This window comes from Musa acuminata, chromosome BXJ2-11, assembly GCF_036884655.1.
Source record: "Musa acuminata AAA Group cultivar baxijiao chromosome BXJ2-11, Cavendish_Baxijiao_AAA, whole genome shotgun sequence".
Lineage (NCBI taxonomy): Eukaryota > Viridiplantae > Streptophyta > Magnoliopsida > Zingiberales > Musaceae > Musa > Musa acuminata.
In genome coordinates this window covers 27,953,608-27,973,249 of record NC_088348.1, presented here as the reverse complement: position 1 = coordinate 27,973,249, position 19,642 = coordinate 27,953,608, and the positions used below count along the sequence as shown (strand labels likewise).

General features: G+C 40.9%; 2 protein-coding genes and 1 long non-coding RNA gene across 3 annotated transcripts; 1 reads left to right on the top strand and 2 right to left on the bottom strand.

Annotated features, from left to right (window-relative positions):
• Nucleotides 1-906: 906 nt before the first annotated feature.
• LOC103972559 (uncharacterized) lies at nucleotides 907-2,350 on the bottom strand. The gene is made up of 2 exons (XR_010492649.1): nucleotides 1,395-2,350; nucleotides 907-1,301 (listed from the first exon to the last, which is right to left on the bottom strand). It is a non-coding gene; the product is annotated as an uncharacterized LOC103972559 (long non-coding RNA).
• Nucleotides 2,351-8,453: 6,103 nt separating this feature from the next.
• On the top strand, nucleotides 8,454-12,050 carry LOC103971762 (F-box/LRR-repeat protein 3). Its single transcript, XM_009385873.3, has 7 exons — nucleotides 8,454-9,558; nucleotides 9,851-9,976; nucleotides 10,276-10,380; nucleotides 10,466-10,865; nucleotides 10,948-11,077; nucleotides 11,163-11,457; nucleotides 11,575-12,050. Exons 1-7 carry the CDS (start codon nucleotides 8,914-8,916, stop codon nucleotides 11,842-11,844), a joined length of 1,971 nt encoding a protein of 656 aa, XP_009384148.2. The 5' UTR covers nucleotides 8,454-8,913; the 3' UTR covers nucleotides 11,845-12,050.
• A 491-nt stretch (nucleotides 12,051-12,541) lies between these two features.
• On the bottom strand, nucleotides 12,542-19,368 carry LOC135626605 (dual specificity protein phosphatase PHS1-like). Its single transcript, XM_065132033.1, has 10 exons — nucleotides 18,495-19,368; nucleotides 17,998-18,164; nucleotides 17,065-17,284; nucleotides 16,245-16,421; nucleotides 15,999-16,159; nucleotides 14,834-15,914; nucleotides 14,342-14,488; nucleotides 14,054-14,281; nucleotides 13,065-13,222; nucleotides 12,542-12,954 (listed from the first exon to the last, which is right to left on the bottom strand). Exons 2-10 carry the CDS (start codon nucleotides 18,138-18,140, stop codon nucleotides 12,615-12,617), a joined length of 2,655 nt encoding a protein of 884 aa, XP_064988105.1. The 5' UTR covers nucleotides 18,141-18,164; nucleotides 18,495-19,368; the 3' UTR covers nucleotides 12,542-12,614.
• Between the last annotated feature and the right edge of the window lie 274 nt (nucleotides 19,369-19,642).

Genomic DNA, 19,642 nt, shown 5'->3' with positions numbered 1-19,642 from the left:
GGGTAAATAATGAATTATAATATTAAATTCTGGCTTATCTTCGAAATTATATTATTAAAATGAATGGATGAAATTACTATTAAATATATATTTTTTTAATAAAAAATAATAAATTGATATATTTCATAAAATAAAAGATAATTAGTAAGGTGTGAATGAATAGTAATTAAAAGAGGGAGACCAAAAAATATTTTACTAATATTAAAAATAAAAATTTAAAGTAAATAAAAAAAATATTTTTTTTTGGGATAAAATTCGAGGACGACAACAGATCCAATATCGATTTAAAAGCACAATAAAATAAAATAAAATAAAATATTTGAAAACCTAATTCTATTACACACGTCATCACCTCCTTGACAGTGGGTAATGGTGAGTGCCGCAAGATCAAATCAAGCATATGGTGGTGGTGGGCTTCTTCTTCTTCACCCACCATCGGATTAGTATGGTATCATCGAAGCGAGCAGTACAATCAAACATTCAATCATCAGTAACTTGCGTGCCAAACACATATAGTTTTCACATGAACATCTGAGTCAGCTTTTGGTGCTTTGTATAAAGTCGGGACCCAATGATGTCTCCATCAGACATCTATCTAGCGATCATAAACTGAGGAAGAGAACACAAATGTTAAGCTTCTGCTTTGTTCCTGGAAACCACTCTGTTCTCTAACACATTGATCTCTGCAGCACTTCTCTGATTTGATATGGGGAGACTCGATTCTGAGACTTCCTTCTGACATGTTCTTGAGGCATCTTCTTTAGAAAAAGGTAAAACGAAAGAAAGAAAGAAAAGTTCTTCTCCAACGTAGCAGAAAAGTGGTTCCGAACTAAAACAAAATGGAGTATGCAAACAGAGAAAGAGTGCATTAATCTAATATATATATATATATATATATATATATATATATATATATATATATATATATATATAATATGTTTATTTATCGAAGTAAGAACAAAACAATGTAATCTGAGAAGGAACAGAGTACATGAGGCTCCCGCAAACCCATTCCCTTAAGAATGGAATGAAGAGGGGGAAAACAGGAAGGCGAGGGTATTTTGGTCAATACACCAAAACCAGGTGCTTGGCCAAAGCAGTAACGACACTACGCGAAACCACCGGCCACGGCCCGCCCTTTTCGGGTCGCCCTCCCCGGCCGGCAGCGCTCCGACTGGGCTCCGGCGTCAGCCGCCGAGGCAGCCGCGGCGGCGAGGGAGCATTGGTCCCTCCGCCCGCTCTCCTCGTCCATAAATATCTGGCGGCAGCGGCACTCCACGCTGCAGAACGCTCGGTCCCCCCTGCAGGGCGAAAACCCACCCGACCGAAACTTGGAGAGCGAGCAAACCGGGCAGAGATGAGAATGAGCGGAAGCCAAAGGTTCTGTGACTCACCTGTACATGTAGATATCATTGCCCTGTTGCAGCTTCTTCCGGCAAAGGTAGCAGCGTTCCAGGAAAGTGCTGGTGGCGAAGGAGGAAGGAGGAGAAGAGAGAGAAGAGTTCATAACGAGGGAGGTTTTGCTTATGATGTGAGTGTATTTTGGCAAGCTGTTGTGTGTTTCCAAGAGAACGCTTAGACCAGCCATGTCACTGTCGTCGCCGCTGCCGCTACTACCGTTGATATGCTCTCCTTTCCTGCGTGGCGGTGGCGCTGCGAGGGCTTTAAAGGGGAAGGGCAGCGTGTGGTGCACCGCAGGAACAGGTTGGTGGAGTGGAAGCAACGAAGGGGATTGGGGAAGAGTAGGATGAGAGGGATGGGGAACTTTTGGATTCTTGGACATGGGCGGGTGGTTTGTAGTCGACGTGAGAGTACACATCAACCGAGTATCTGATTGGGGAATGTGGTCATCTTCTGCGATCCGAAACGGAACTCAGTGGCCACCACCTCGCAGCCAAGGCAAAAGAGGTGTGGCAGCACACCAACAACAACAAGCTGCGGACTGCTGAGCGCACAGGGCAACAGGATTTGCTCGCAAACGATGTTTCATGCACAGCACTTGTGATCGGAAGCCTCCATTTCCGAAGAAAAGCTTCCGAAAGGCTTAAGAGTAGTTTCATCCCAGTGATTAGCACCGGGAGAGTTGTGCAGGAAGGTTTGCTGGCTCATCATCATCATCATCATCAGGGGAAGCAAACGATACATTTCCATCAGTACATGGCATCCGAGTCATTAGCTGTCGATGTTTTACGGATGCGGAGACGACGAGAGCAATCATTTTTGGAGGAGCAGCAGAAAGGATTGGTGTGGGTCAGTGGGGCTACCGAATGCCGTCCACCTGTTCTGGAAAATGCTAGAGCGGGTAAAAGGTGCGTTGTCTGCACCTTCTCGATCCACTCACTGCTCCCGTCGATCTCGACCTGCTTCGCCAACACACGGGATCGGTCTCACGACTGTAACTAGCGTGAGCGGCGGAGGCGAGAGGGGTCCCGAGTCACAAGCTGGATCTACGTGCCCTCCTCTGCTTTGGATCGCGCAGCGGCACTACATGCATTGTCTCCGTTAAGGAGGAAGCAGAGGTACTAAGATTCCTTTAATTATTAGACCCCCCAAACTGTGGGCAAAAGTTAAAACGAGTAGGTGGGTCACGATGGTGCCTTCTTTTCTTCCTTCCTTTGTCCACTGCTGTTCCCAGCAGTAATCATCATCATCATCATCTCCTCTCCTCTGCTCTGCTCTGCTCTGCTCGGTTGACTCGTTAGCGGATCATTGGCGAGACATAATCTAGCTTTAGAAGATTTGCTCTATCCTTGTGGAAGCAGCAGGAGTGTGTCGAACTTAGAATTAGAATCTCTTCGCCATTAGAAGATGTGTGTTGTGTTTGAGGTGAGGGGAATGATTGATTCCTGGAGGAGGAAGCAAGGAAAAGCAGTGGACACTTACCTACCGAATTGAAAGACCGCATGATGCGATGGGGTCTACCAGAGTGGGAAGTAATTGGTCCCATCTGACCTTCTCTCTCCTTGCAATCAGTGGGCGTGTCATCTTTTGAAGTGGTGAAAAGTTCGTGCAGGGCAGTGGACAGCACACACCCGTTTGTCCGATCTCCTGCACGGCATCCAGCGAGCAGCTACATAATTATTTTTGTTATTGGGTATACAATATTTATAGTTAATATTTTCTTAAAAATAGATTTAAAGTTTGTAGTAAAAACTTCTTATATCTCTCTATTTCCTATTATTAATTTATATCATTCTATGTGATTTTCACTATTTCATAATTTATCGTAGCTAATCACAAGAGATCACGTCGGGATTTTATACAACATTTCGACTGAATTTGACATGTTGAGTTTCGATTGACAAAATACAAGTCATGTCGTCACATGATGAATTATTTTGAACATTCAACATTTAGTCTCGTACGTAAGTACTAATGAGTACTTTAAGTGTAAACTTCCAAACCTTCTATTATTGAGGAGCATATTTGATACATTATCACTAGACACTTAGAAAATGAATTTGATATACCACAGTCAAATTGATATTACGAGTGTAAAATTTGCTCAATAGAGTTTGGGATCATTTGATATTATTGATAAATTCATTTGATACATCACCACCCTTCCATCGATTTTGATAAATAATTAATAACAGATAAAATTTCTCTAATTATATGAGAAAATATCTCTATTCTGTTGAGTTAAATCTTTCCTCATAATATGTATAAATAGGAGATGACATGTTAATGCATTGAAGCTTCTTCGACAAGGCTTCTTCAATAATTCTTCTTACCTTCTATTCTTTCCAACAATAATAATTATGGGTTTTAATCATGTAGCTTATCGTAACCGGTATTTTGCTTCACATAAAGTTTATTTTTTTATATATTAAAAATTCAGATAATTATTAACAAATATTATTAATCAATTTCATAATATTATTATTATTATTATTATATTGTCTTGATATAGTCAATTTAAGTAAGAACTACATCCTCGTCATGATACTTTAATTTCATCGATACATTTCATAATAATAATAATATTATTATTATATTGATTTCAATATTATTTGATTTAATTAATATTATAATATTAATTTAAATCAGTTCGAACCGATAAATAGCTCGATCATTGATGTTTGATCGAACCGGTTCAACGGGAGGAAGAAGAGGCGGGAAAGTGAAGGCCGTTTTAAAACCGTGGTCTGAAACGGAAACACATCCTAAGAAGAGGAGGGAAAGTGATGGCCGTTTTAAAACCGTGGTCTGAGACGATAAGTGCCATCTCTCTCTCTCTCTCTCTCTCTCTCTCTCTCTCAACTTCTAAGATCCTTGCCTCTGGTCTATACCACTCCTGCCTCTCTCGATCCTTCGCCGACTTCAACAGATCCGCCTTCTCCCTTCCATGCAGGCTCCGATCGACCCCAAGAGGTCGATCTGGGACGAGGTTCTTTTCGGGAAGGCAGGCGCTCGGATCCGGAGCAAGCCGAAGGTGGTGGAGGACATGAAGAGTACGAGGAGAGGGAGACCAGGCTCGCCAGGGCTCTTCTGATGAGGACGAGGAAGAGGACATCGTGGTCAAGGAGGAGGATCAACGGTCGGTAGCCGATGCTGGCAAGATTTGCCTGACGAACTTTATGGTAAGTTTGTGGCCCTTTTATGCAATTTATGTTGTTGATTTGCATTACGTTAAATAGATTAGGGAGTATGGTTTCTTGTCGCTTTGGATGTTGGAAATGTTGTTTAGGAAATGCGTCAAAATGAATTAAATGAATACAAATGACTTGTTTAGGGCTTCTGTAATGCGACTCTGAGACCAAGTTGATAGTTAAGTTCGCAGGATTAGTCAAAATTTTGTTGGATTTGATGAGGACCGATTGGGATCAACCGAAATCAACAGGGTGTCACTCAGATGTGGCATGCTGAACCTTCTGAATTATCTAGAATATGTATAGAATGTGATCGAAACAACCAAAAGGTAGCAGGAATTGGCCATTGGCTGGAACCCAGTTGAAATTTGATTTAACTCGATTAAGTGACGACCATGTCTGGTTTATACCCTTGAAGGTGCTTATCTCATCATTGGACCTGGCTGAACTAAACATGCTTTTGAGATTGGCTGCTGGGTGTTAGCTAAACATGATTGTTGTTGTGTGATCTTATGAACCATGGTTATAGTTGATAACGTGATGATGGGATCGAGTGATCATTGTATAAATCAAACGATCGTCCCTTGACGATGTGTTGATTAGTATATAATCTATCAATATACAAGGGAGGAATAGGAACTTAACTTCGGACAAAAATGAAGTTATAGGCATTTCCTCATCTCGGTATGGTTAGTGAATCCCTGCAAGAAGAACTTCGTTCTAGTGTGTAACTTGCTACAGTGGCAATTTTAATCCTGTACATTCAACCTTGAGAGATTCAAAAGGTCAGGGTATTTCAGAAATAATTGTTTGCTACTGAAAACATCTGTTCTAGATCTGTAGTAAGTTTTTTTTTTGGTATCTATCTCAAGCATTCAATTCTCATTTTCATCATTTAGAACTAGTTGCTTGAGGGATTAAAGACATAATCATTAACTCATACAGACAATTCTTTAGTATAGTGATTGCCTCATTGGTAATTTTGTCATGCTTAACAAGATAATGAGTTCTCATGCTTGTGAAAACTATGTTGTCATGCATTTTTTGTGGTCAAATTATGCAAGTTTAATTTTGGTTGATTATACTTGTGTAGTAAGTCTTCTGTATTCAGAATGAGAATGCTTTTCTACTGTGTGCTTCAAGAGCAAGTTTTGAAAGCACACTACGAAGTAGGGTCGGGTAAGAGCAAGTGAACATCCTTCTAAAGAGCTGTGTAATCGTTTTTATAAATGGGGTCATAATGATAATTTGATGGACATTAGAAGAAACAATTTGGCTGTCCAAAAAGTGCAAAAGTCTGGTGCATTCATGGAGTAATAAACATTATTGATGGAGTCAATTTAAATGGTTGGATTGCTTGTAGCTATGCTATCTGGAGCTTGGATCACTCTAGAATATGGAATGAAAATGTCCGAGTGAAGCGTAATATTAAAATGAGGGCAGACTTATATTCAGAACTCAGAATGCATCTTATTGATCACACACACAAAAGTTAAATTGGGATCTCTATATTTACAAAAGTGAAATATTGAAATCCTTATACAGATTTAAAAAGATAATTTTATAAGATTAAAAAAAATTTTTAAAAATTTTATTTAAATATTTCACTTTCGTAAGTATAGAGATCTGTAACTTTTGAAAATATAAAAATTAAGATACTAAATGTAACTAATTATATGAGTAATATGTAATTAGCCTCATATATACAAATATGCATATATTATTCGGGGACTAGATAGCCTCAAGATAATTCATTATAGTCTTGTATAGTGAACCAAAATTGTTCTGAAAATACTATGCCGGTAGCCCTCAGTAAGCTTATTAAAGACGATAATGAATTTAAGTATCTCTAATTGAGTGTTCTTTTGCATTTTTTAGTATGAGCGTTGGAGGTTAAGTCACAGATCTTTAGTAACATAGAATCCAAGATTATAGATACTGTTTCAATATCAATTTTCACCCCTACCAGACTGGTATGGTACTCGGTGCTATACTGATCTGTACGGCTGGTATCACTGAAGAAACATACTAAGATTATGAATACTGATCGGTACTAGTTCTGTGATCTAGCACTGCTCTGGTAACCACTGGTTGGTGCATATTGATCCAACCAGTATTTGAAAAGTGAGAAGCATGTCACATTGTGTTTGACGATATAATATATCCTCTTATTGCAAAACTTGTGTTGTTTCTTTGGTAAGTGCTATTTAATGAGTCTTTGTTGGTAGAATGGCTTTAACCCATTGAATTAGAAAGCATGATATTTGAGGTAAGAGGGTTTTGTACATAGTGTTGCAAGTTCGAAATACTCTTTATATGATTGCATTATGTGTATCAATCCACAAAGCAAATAAAAATATATCTTACTTATTCTCTGTGTTATATCTATCTGTTAAACCAGTTGTGCTAGTAGCCTTATTCCACGATGTTTCTTTGATTCTCCAGGTCTCTTGAGAGGGCCATCATGGATACTCTTACAGGACATATTTTTTATATTAGAATTGTTTATCCCCAAGATAATAAAAAGAACATATTTGATTTCTCCAAGAGGAATGATGAACCAATGGAGTGAACAAAGTGGAAATGTGCTTATCGTGGGTCAGATTGATGTGTCATCATCCAACCTTTTCAATCCGTAAGACTAATCTTTTAGTTCTTTTTTGTTTTCATACATAAATATTCTCCTCTATTTTGGTCTTATCATCATTAAGGTGTAAAACTTAAAATAATCACAATATTGGAGATTAAAATTGTGAAAAGGACTATTGCATTTAAGAGTTTAAACTAATAAATGACATATCATTTGATTTATATCTTTTAACCCAAGTTATCATCATTCTCTTATCTATTTTTTCTTTAACCAAAAGAAAAATAAATGAGATTTGAGAACAACTTATGGGTCGTGTAATGGGGGTGAAGATCGCAACAGAGGGAGGTGGTGACGTGCAAGAATCATGGGGGAGTCGACGTATTGGCCCTCGTTAATGGAACCCACCAACTTGAAGAAAGAAGTAGGTACAATCATCCTTCGATATGTATGAACCACCCACATCGTCGGGCCCCATGTTTCCTTATCGTTATGTCTGTTATATTTATTATGGGATATACTTTTATTAGAAACTTCTTCTCAAACTATGAGGTCTCTTCTTGGTATCATCACCCCTATTAAAAAAAACTTTTATTGATGTTTTTTTCATTTGTAGAAGATAATTTTGTTGACGTACAAAGTTCATCTTTTATCATCACCCCTATTTAAAAAAACTTTTATTGATATTTTTTCATTTATAAAAGATAATTTTGTCGACGTACAAAGTTCATCTTTTATCACCTGCACCTTTATGGACACACGCCGACAACCTGGTGCGCGTTGCCCTCGTCTGTCACTAGTCGTCTCTTCTACCGGTAATCTCTTGTTATCCTTGTCTTCTTCGTTATTTTCATTCATATCTTTGATAGAGGAGGTTATAGGTGAAGTGGACTCGTGGCCATTTACAAAGGCAAATGTGATGAAGATACAGATAAAATAATTTTTTAATAATAAATTTTTTTGAAAATGAGATGCCCATCAAAAATTTCTATATATATATATATATATATATATATATATATATATATATTTTTTTTTTTTTTCCGAAAAGGTACCCTTTGTATCGTTCCATAGTTTCCTGTTTGGGGTCATCAGAAACTTCTCTCTAGCGGATCACGGGGCCCGCCTGCCACCGATGGATGAGTGAACCCCGCTCCATCCGAGAGTGTTAAGTTTTGGGGCAGCACGAAAAGTTCCATCTTGCACGAACGGGAACGGGAACGGCGCCGTGTAACTTCGTCACCACCGATCCCAGGTGCCGCCTTCTCCAATACCCAACCGCCATGTGGTCCCCATTCCTACTCTTTATTCCCAAATCACCCTCCTTTAGAACCCTTATTTACGCATCGCGGCAGCCGTCCCTTCTTCTTTTGTCTATCACAGCCCATCTGGGTATTAAAGTCATTTAGTTATATGGAGGAGATACGCTGACCTGGTGCAGGCGGTAACCCAGTCAGGCTTCTCTTCTCCTCCCCCTTCCTTCCTTCGGCACTATCTTCTCCCGAAGAAGAAGAAGAAGAAGAAGAAGAGGGGTTGAGAGGCCAACAACTCTTCATTTGCTTCTTCCTCTCGGCCAATAATGCGCTCTGCACGTGGAAGAGCACCGCTTCTCCGGAGACCCAACAGCCTCAACGACGCCTCTCCTCCCTCTGCCGCCGTCCTTCCTCTTCGTCCCCACCTGAGCTAATGCAATATCACTCCAAATAGGAAGAGACACGGAGGGGAGGGGAGGCGATGGAGAGGGCACCGCAGCAGTCGTCCGACTCCATTCTGGCCACCCTCTCGGTGGACCTGTTGATCCAGATCCTCGACCGCGTAGCCGACTCCCGCGACCGCAAGTCATGGCGCCAAGTCTGCCGCGGCTTCCTCCACGCGGAGGCGCTCCGCCGCCGCTCACTCCGCGTCCTCCGCCTCGAGGCCCTCCAGGGGCTCCTCCGCCGATACGCCGCCTGCCTCGAGCGCCTCGACCTCTCCGCCTGCCCGTCTCTCGACGACCACGCTCTGGCCGCTGCCCTTGCCGCCGGGGCGGGCCTCTGGCGGCTCAGGTCCATCAACCTCAGCCGCGCCAGCGGGGTCGGGTGGCGGGGGCTGGCGGCGCTCGCGAAGGCGTGCCCCCACCTGGAGGCCGTGGACCTGTCGCACTGCGTCGGGGTCGGGGACCGGGAAGCCGCCTCTCTGGCCGCGGCCGCGGGGCTGAGGGACCTATGGCTGGATAAGTGCCTCGGGTTGACGGACGTTGGGCTCGCCAAGGTGGCGGTGGGGTGCCCCGCGCTGGAGATGCTCGGGATCAAGTGGTGCCTGGAGATCTCGGACATTGGGATCGAGCTTCTCGCCAAGAAGTGCCAAAATCTTAGAGTTTTAGACATCTCTTATCTCAAGGTGAGCCCCAAGTCTTTGTCCTCCTCCTTGGATCTTTGGGAAACTGTGGCGAATGCAATTGTGTACAATGATCCGATCCGCATTTATTCTGTTCTCTTTTGTTTCTCCTCCGAGTTTTTGGGCTTCAAATGGTACCAGCTGTTGAGACGACATTATATGTTAACTAGGAAGCAGTGAAGTTGACAGAACTATTGATCTGAGCGCTAAAATCTCAATTTTTGCTGTTGATCTTAGGAATCTTTGTATCTAATGGAGCTCTTACCTGCTGTGACTTCTTCTTTCTCCTTTTCAGATAACAAATAGATCACTTCAATTTGTCTCCTCCCTTCGAAAGCTGGAAGATCTGAGCATGGTAGGATGCTCCCATATAAATGATGAAGGATTACAATTTCTCAACAATGGGAGCAACTCATTGCAGGTATATCTTGGTACATCTTTTCCTCGTTTTGCTTTTTCTTCACTGTTTATCACAAAAGCATCAGTTGCATGTCAAAATAGCCTCAGGATTCTACGGCACGAGGAAAATAATATAGACCAGAATTTGAAAATCCTTCTCATATTCGTTGGCATTTTCAAATAATCTCCCAACAAATGCCATTTGTTAGAGAGATGCACAACAGTTAAATCCTGATATATGTAGCAATGCCACTGCAGATTAGCAAATCATGTGGAGAATTAAGGGGGCAGTTATTGATTAATGCGTATGCTTGTTTGCAGAGTGTTGATGTTTCTCGGTGTGAGAATGTGACTTCTAGTGGCTTAATCTCAGTAATTGAAGGGCACAAGTACCTGCAAGACCTTAATATTGGGGACTGTTTTCCTGTAAGGCTTTGACATTGCGGCACCCGTTGCGAGCTTCTTTTTCCATTTTTTTCTCCCACCATTGATGTAATGTTGGATTTTGCAGGAGCTGGCACCACTCTTTCTTTCCAAGTTGAATTATTTGAGGGATAGCTTGACCGTGCTTAAACTTGATGGCTTTCAAGTTTTTGCTCCAAGCCTTAAGATAATTGGCCTCAACTGCAGGAATTTGGTGGAGATCGGGCTTAGTAAATGTAAGTGGGTGACTGATGAAGGGGTCTCCGAGCTTGTAGCTGGCTGTGTCAATCTAACGACCATCGATCTAACATGCTGCCACCTGCTAACCAACAAAGCCCTTGTGGCTATAGGAGATAAATGTAAAAATCTTACGTGTCTCCAATTAGAATCCTGCAAATTAATAACTGACAATGGCCTTGATTGTATTGGGACTTGTTGCTCCAATCTTGAAGAAATAGATCTCACTGACTGTACCATGACCAATGCTGGTAAGACCATTATTCTCATGAATTTTCGAAAACTTTTGTGCTAAAAGTGGCATCATGTTCACTTGAAATCTATGCTTTGCAGCAATGAAGTATTTATCCAGGTGTTCAGAGCTGACTGTCTTGAAATTAGGCCTTTGTGACAAAGTTTCTGACGAAGGTCTTGTTCACATTGCATCCAATTGCAAAAAGCTTCGCGTCCTTGACCTTTATCGGTATGTTTACTTTGTTGTGTACTTGAGCATTTTCTTTTAGGTTTTGCAAATCTGAAGGAAATCACAAATCCAATGGCCTTCACAGCTGCTTTGAGGTCACTGATGATGGATTGGCTGCCATAGCTACTGGCTGCAAGAGAATAAAGAACCTGAACCTTTGCTACTGCACACGGATCACTGACTTAGGACTGAAGCATCTAAGTTGTTTGGAGGACCTGCATGATCTTGAACTGAGGGGTGTACATTGCGTTACAAGTTTAGGAATAACTGCTATTGCAAATGGTTGCCAGCACCTTACTGAACTGGATTTGAAGCACTGCCATCTGGTAGATGATGCTGGTTTATTTGCTCTTGGGCAATATACTAAAAATCTCAGACAGGTCAGTGACTTGCCATCTGAAATTCTTCTCTTATTGCTTGATATCAAGAAACTCTGGAAATGATCTGGTGAAAAATAAGAGAAAAAGATATGGAATCTGATTCAGTTTCTTTTGTAGGCAAATCTATCGTACTGCCAAGTTTCAAGCATGGGCCTGTGCAACCTGCTTGGCTCTTTGAAGTGCCTGCAGGATGTAAAGCTGGTGCATCTGACTCAAGTGCCAGTTGAGGGGTTTGAGTCTGCACTGAGAGCTTCCGGTGGAAGGTTAAAGAAGCTGAAGCTACTTACTGGGTTGAGGCATCTGCTTTCCCCAGGACTAATTCAGATGTTGCAGGCTAGGGGGTGCCGAATTCGATGGGTTGATAAGCCTCTGAACCTTGTTCCATAGGCAAAATCCTGCATTATTTTCTTTTTCTTAGGCTTTGATGATCTAGTTGAAAAACAAATGTTTTTCATATGCCTATTAACACATCTTGCTTGCTAACATTCCCCAGTTGATGCCTCCTTTGCATCAAAGTAGCCTGTGTTGGAACATTGTAAAAGACTTGCTATTTTTGAAGGGGGTGCTCTCATTAACATTGAAATTTTGGAGGAGATCAATTAGCATCAAATGGGGTATTTGGCAAGCAAATTATTTTTGCCAAAGGTGTTGTCATGAATCGTTCTAACTGATACAATTAATTCATGCTACTTGGTAACTGCATAGCTGACCAATGGTAGTAGAGGTTGAGATATCTAACCTTTTTCTGTGTTTCTCGCGTCACATCCAGTAGCTTCATCTTGTCCAATTGCTCCTCTAAATTTGAAGTTTGTTCTGCTAAACCCGTTGAAACAAGCCTGAGGAGTTGGCCCTGACAAACAAATGCATAATTAGCACAATTAATTATGGTATACTTTTTGTGTTAGCTTTTGAGCTAGGTATACAATGTGCAACTCTCGCATATCAGAATCTAGCAGAATTAGCACAGTCAAATCATTGACAAGAATCTAGCAAACACAATAAGAATGTTCAGAGATCAACTTTAGGCTTGTCCTATTGCACGCACTATCATTTTCACAGGTCCTTATCAGCGGCCATAAAGATAAAAGAGTCGAACTGCGACCAAAAGCATAATTTGGATCGGCCACGTCCATAGACACGGGCATCAATGAGAGAATTTATCGCATTCGAGTATGGCTAGTACTGCCATGACGATTGATCTTAAGTGCCTCTAGAGACTTGTGTGTCTCCAAGGCCATGACACTATCCGCACTGCCGGACGATAACATTCTGTGATACTTCTGTTGATGGAGTTTGAGTGAGCTGCTGCTCAGGCCTGCATTCTCCTTACAGATGGGGCAAACCTTCATCATAGGTTTCCTTTGCTGCCATTCCATAGATGTCTTCCCATGCAGTTGCTCGTCTAGATCCAGAAGAGTCTTAGCAAAGCCATCATTTGGCTGGGCTCGACGATGCGCCTTTTTAAGCATGTTCCACGCTTCTAATAGAGTGAGGCCCCTGGAGCAATGGATTTTATTACAATTTACTCTATTGAATATGTCTAATTCAAGTAGAAGAGAGAGAGAGAGAGAGAGAGAGAGATAAGAATGCCTGAGTTGGTTCCTTACTTTCTTAGCATTAGATAAGCAAGCACAACAGTGGCACTGCGACTTTTTCCTTCAAAACAATGAACCAATATTTTACCTCCCAAACGCTCAACATAATCAATGAAGTCAGAAGCCTCTTCGAAGAGATTGCCGATATCTTCATCATCATTATCACATACCTGCACCCAAGAAACACTTGCCAGCCTCTTTCATATGTGAATCTAGGATGGAAGAATTTTTTTTTTTTTTATTTTGGAGAGTTGAAAAGAGAAGAAAAATATTTACATGGTGGGAAATGCAATTAGAAAAGACTAGCGGGAAGCATTTTAGGAGTAATCAAATCTTGCAATATCAACATCTCCGGTGAGTAAATTCTAGGGAGCTTTTATTCAAGTCTTCTCAAGTTACGGGGGAAGGATAACAGCCTCTAGAGATTCATCCTTCAGTTTGTGATGCTGGTGAGTTAATGTGCTCCAACTCAGCATGAATAGAAAGAGATGAACTTTAGATCAACAAAGGCAGCAGAAAACATGTCACAAGATAAGTGAGCTTTACTTTAATGAAGTATAGAATTACTCGATTTTTCTTATTTCTGTGTTCTCTCTACTCCATGGCAAATGTTATGGAGAAAAATCAATTTGATCCATGAGAAGCTGCAGACTACTAGCATACCCATGACCCTATAATATAGAAAATTCATGGGGTAATTATAAAGCCAGACAATGCATTCTGAATCTTAGATGGCAAAACAGTATGCTCATAGTACTTGTCCGTTCCTACATATTAGCATTTGAATAAATAGCAGGTCTAACTTTCTGAATTCATGTTGGAAATGGAAATCTTCATTAATCAGATTCAGTCTATTTTGACATTATATAATTTGGTTTTCAAGAAAATTCTAAAAATGATACATGTGATTGTTCCTTTTGGATTGTGGCAAATATTTACTTCAGCAAACCGAGTAACTAATATTCCATTGAACAGAGGGAAAAAAAGAAAAGTTTGCTTACAGAGAAGTTTCGGTACTCAAAGAGGTCGGGATTTTGAGAATCTGATTGTCCGATTTCATTTGCACACAAGCACAATATATGAGTGATACCCAGGTGCTGAAGGGTGTACATGGATTTTGCAGCCAGGGCTCCACCAATATAAAGATACTCTGTAATAGGAGAAGGCCGCTCTGTACTAGCTGCATCAGAAATAAGTGATATTCTCTCAAGGATATGCTCAAGTCGGACCTGAAAAAGGAATAAGACTTTAGATTTTGTCAGTTGAACTGGACATGAAATTTATGTTACCTTCAGCTCATAAGCATCAACGGCAATGTTATTATCGTTTCCCTCAAAGAAGCCTGTATTAAAATTGTTTTCTTGGCACAGTCTCACAACATCTGATTTTAGCATTTCATTCCACTGTTCCAACTCCTTGCTCAACTCAGCATCTACCTATCACAGGCAGTATGTTAGTAGAAATTGGAGACAGCAGCAAAGAACTGGCAATCTAAGAGCCAAACAACAAGGCAGTAGCAAATAACGTACTTTACACAAAACTTTTAACAGCAACAAAGATTGAATAAAATAGAAACAGGGAGTTCCCTAGAAGTAGATTTTGTCATTCGATAAGATCTTTTTAAATGATGCAGACTTCATCAGACTGTTATACCCTCCCCCCGGTATATTCAACCTCTCGTTAAACATCAATCCGATTAACTTAAATGCCTTTCAACAATAGTTCCATGCTCAAAATAACACTACCGAATATCTTATACCAAATGCAAAGGAACTTCTAACCTTAGTACACTTGTTAAAATCACGAAGCTTCATTGTCAAGCGCAGACTCCGGGGAGCTTCTCCACCTCCTTTGGAACACCTACCATTCCAATTATCTCGTGAAACAGGAGAAACTATATCAATGCTATCTCGGAATCCTGAAGATTTTTGTGAACATCTCCGAGATTCAGGATCGCTAGAATCTGCATGTGTCTCATGGGCACCATGTTCCTTACATGCCTGAAAGTGGGCATTGAAGCTGCAGCAAGAAGAATTTGATGGTGACTCTGAAGCCCCAGAATCATCCTTGTCAGACTCGCTAAAGCATTTATTTATGATGGTCAGTAACACCCGAAAGAGACCCTCTAGTTTCTGGTACAGTGTGAGAAGAAATATATGGAAGCTTTGGAGGTCCCTAAGAGCGGCACGAAATCCTTGACGGAATGCATGAACAACAGCTACCATATCGAACTCCGGCAAAGAAGAATCAATTTGTGCATCAGTGTGTTCAGGTCCAGGGAACCCCAGCTTCCCAAAAGACAATTCATAGAGCAAGTTAGAAGAAAACTCATAATTATTGATAATAAGCTCAACCACCCTGGGATAGCTTTCTAGATCTCTTGCCCGTTTACCTGCAGGGGGTCTGCGAGGAACCAGAGAGTCGATGGCCACAATATGAAAATTAGATTTTTTTCCATATTCTGTCGCTTGATTATTAATGGATCTGTCAGTGAACTCGATGCAATCATCAGAATCCTCTGCTGTAAACTCGGGGCCTTGAGAACCTAGTCCACCATTTATAGAGGATGCCCGTCTCTCTTTCGCTCTCTCTTTCCTGAGACTCTTCACTATCCGTGGTTTGTTTCTTCTACAGTCATAAGATTCATCGAGTGCATCCATGTTTGCAGAGGCTACTTTGATTGAAAACAGCAGATTGGCTTGGTTGCCACGCCACCCAAGTTGGGGACAAGGAAGTCTATCCTCATTTCTAAGCACAAGGTCCAACATCAAGACCCTGCCTAGTGCTGCAGCAGTATTTTCAGCAGCTATTCTTGAATCAAATGCGATCGAATTTTCCACCAGAGGCGAGCCATGACAATAACTGCCACGAGCAGATATTTCAAAAAAGAAATTACTGAGATCTGGATTCTAATATGAATGACTAAGAGATGTTCGATAAGCTTACTTCATTAGGAGAAGGCATCGACTCAATTCGAGGGCTTCTAACAACTCTGAGCACGTAACTGCACCCACTTCATCTCCACTATCAACAGTCATATCTCGTGCTTTTTCTGCAGCATCCTTAATCAGTTGCCACTCCGTGCTAGAGTTATGGATCACCCTCGCCTTTTAACAAAGAGATTGAAAAGAAATAATGTGATATAACCAAGTAAACAAGATGATGTAAATGACAGAAAGAAAAGGTGCCCACTTGAGGTGTCTTCACTCCAAGCAATCTTGCAAATTCGTAACCCAGGCGTTCTGATTGTGTGGCCATCCTCGAGGGTGCAATTTTAATGACTGCTGCTGCTTCTTTTGGTAAAAGATCATCATCGTTTATTGTATTAAACAATGCAAAGAAAACTACTCCACCAGAATTTACAGTTACCTGTATTCCCAGCCAAGTTAAAGCAAAAAAAATCACTCGATAAAAAAAGCATTTGAATTAAAAGTAACATGGCAAGTGGCAATCTGACATATTGAATTGAATAATAAGCACTCGGCGCAGAAGAACTTCTTAAGAAGCTGTTCCATTAAAAATGATGGTCTCGCAAGCTAATTTCTACTAGAGATTAGGTAGCATTTGATAAAGATAGCAAGTTACATGCTACACACATTTCAAGGAGGTTACTGTCAATGAAGCAAACAACAAAAATGTTGCCTAGATAACAATTATAATTGAAAGGACTTGCAGAAAAGTAAAGAAAGCAATGTCCATGACAAAATAGACATAGCAACCGCACAACCTAGTAGAAAAAGCCTATGCAAACAAGATTTCTTCCTGGAATTATGAACGTCCTGTTCTCAACTCTATATTTTCTTAAATCACTTTTGCTACTTGCTATATCACTATCTCCAAAAAACTGAATATTGAAGGATACTTTTCTAGTACATAACCTAACAGTCAAAATAACTTTCGCAAAGTAAACTCTTAAAAGTTTTCCCCTTTAGTTTTTTGAATACCAGTCATCCACCTGTTGAAAACTTACTAGTCATTACTAATAACACCGAAGGTCTTGCAAATAACAAACCTCTAGAGCTTTGTTCAGCTCATCTTCAGAATGTTCATTGCTGCTCGTGTATTTTGTGTGGTGCAGGGAAAATAGTGTGTCCCAAGATATGTCACTTGCTTCAACATCTAAAGTAGCAGCATTTCCAAGCTTATCCCGCAAACTAACTTCTGGCACTTGGTCTGGAGACTGTGATTTAGTTGCACTACCATCAGGTTTGTCCCAATCTGGTACTTCTGTCCTGTAAAAAGGAAGAAGCTTACAAAAGATCCCATCTATTTTAATTAAGAATGAAAATGCATTTGCCCAAAGTGGATATAATCTCTGGATTATAGCAACTTTATTCATGAGAGCTTAGATGTTCATGATGTTCATCACATAAAATGATTGTTTTATTCATAACTTCAATTTTTTCACAGAAGCTTTGATGTTCCATCAGCATTCACCAACACTACTGGCTAACCTATACTTTTGAAGAAAACCTATATTTGACCATTAAATTATAAAAAAAAGGCAGGAAAATTCAAGATGCATAATTGGCATGAAATTGTGACATCAAATGGTAAAACCAAAGTAGTTAAAAATGAGAAAAAAGAGTCCCATCGTGTGCATATACTGGTTTTCAGATGTCTTCCAAGTCTAAATACCAGCATTGAAACAGGTCAATTTGCAATGAGATTAGCTTCCACAGGACCATTATCCATCAATTCACAGTATAAGAAATATAGTAAAAAGAACCTCCTCCAGCCCAAGAAATTTCTTAAAATAAAGCGTTCTCATTTTTTCCCCTCCCACTTTAGATGGTAAGATATTACCGTATATCTTCAAGTACTAGGCAACTCTTCTGAGCATCTACTGGTAAAGAATCAGGAGGAAGAAATAAATTGCAAAGATAAGACATTGACAAAATGATGAAAATAAAGGCTAAAATCCATAGTATCCTACTTTGCATACCCGCAGCGAGGGGATGGATTCAAGGCTGAGGTCTTGTGGGGCATAGCATCACGCAAAGGCAATCCATGAAGGTTTCCTTGGGACAGGCACTTGCCGCTGCGTCTGCGGATCGATGCCACCCATTCCTCAAATTCGAGCCCCATTCCAGGCCCCGCCGAGTCTTCCAGCTGCAACCAAAAAATTTTCTAAAGACTCTAGCATGAAATCAACAAAAAATAAATAAATAAAGAGAAAGGAAAAAAACAAGCACAGGAAGAGAATGGGTTTTTCCTCTTCCTTTAGGCTGATGGTGTGCCAAAAAAAAAAAAAGGTAAGAAAATACATGAAAATGAGGACCTTGTGGTCAATTGGCTTTGGTTCCTTATGTGCCATTGAAAAGAAAAGAGAGATTTCCCCCTATTGTTATTCTTATTCTCTTTCATTCTTTGTTTTGTGAGAACGTTGTGGAAAAGGGCAATGGTCGACCCTAATTCAAGGTTAGTGAAAAGAAAGGTTACCCGCTTTTGGAACAATCCTCGAGGACAGGAGATGAGGTGGAGACAACGAGGTCTCGAGAGGCGTTATAAGCCCTTAATATCGGAATCCACGCACTTGGAACCGTTGTGATCTACTACTAGCCATCCGCTGTCCACGGGTGTTCGGGAATCCTCGCCGCCCTGCGGACGTCTCCAGGCACAGCGGATACTGCAACCACTCGGGAAGGGAACCGAGGGATCGAAGGCGCAGCAGCAGTCCTGTTTACAGAAGTAATCCTCTGAAAAATGCAGTTCGAGATCCATAAATTCTTCGATTACATCAGTAAATGTGACTCGTCATCATATACTAGCGGTGGTGGCGACAAACGAGTAGAACAATTTTTTTCTTCATATGCTCCTCGCTTATCGGACATTCTCGGACTAGAGATTGATCCACAGTTACCATAAAAATTTGTAGCATAAACATAGTGCATCGGCAATGTTAGAGTACAGAGATTGCGATGGCCCCATGAATTAATGTAGGAGACGCAGGGCTGAGACGCTAACCAGTGGAACCTTTGTGACTGACAGCATAATCGAGAAAGCTAGATGCAGAGTTCGGAAAGAAACTGACAGAGCTTCGATAGCAGAATCTGCCATAGCATGCAAAGGTCAAGGGAGCTCCGAATCAATCGGCGATCGAGGAAGATCTTGGTACTAATCCCTCCATGAAAGTGAATCGATCGAGAGGGCGACGAAGATCCACCTTGCCAAGGGAAAAGGCATAGGAGAGCGTATTTAATTTCTTGATCTGGGAATAGAATACGGGGGTCTACCTGCAACGGCGAGGCGGTCACCGGCGTTATTGATCAGGATCTGGAAATGGGGCGAGGTAACTAACTCGCCATGGCGAGGCGACAAGAAGAGCCCCCATTTTGGCGGGCGCGATGTTGGGGGGTTTATATAGGGGAGAGGGGGAAAGCGGTGAATACTGCTACCGTGGACGGCTTACAAAAATTCAATTCAACAGAATAAAATTAAGATCATAAAGCTGATGAATATGACGTTTTTATGGTTTATAAAATCACGAAGGCAATATGATGTTTGATATTCTTAATATACTTTATATTTTGACAAACAATATTTCCGGTGATCAGCTAACCCTTTTTTTTTTTAATGCTTCAATTAAA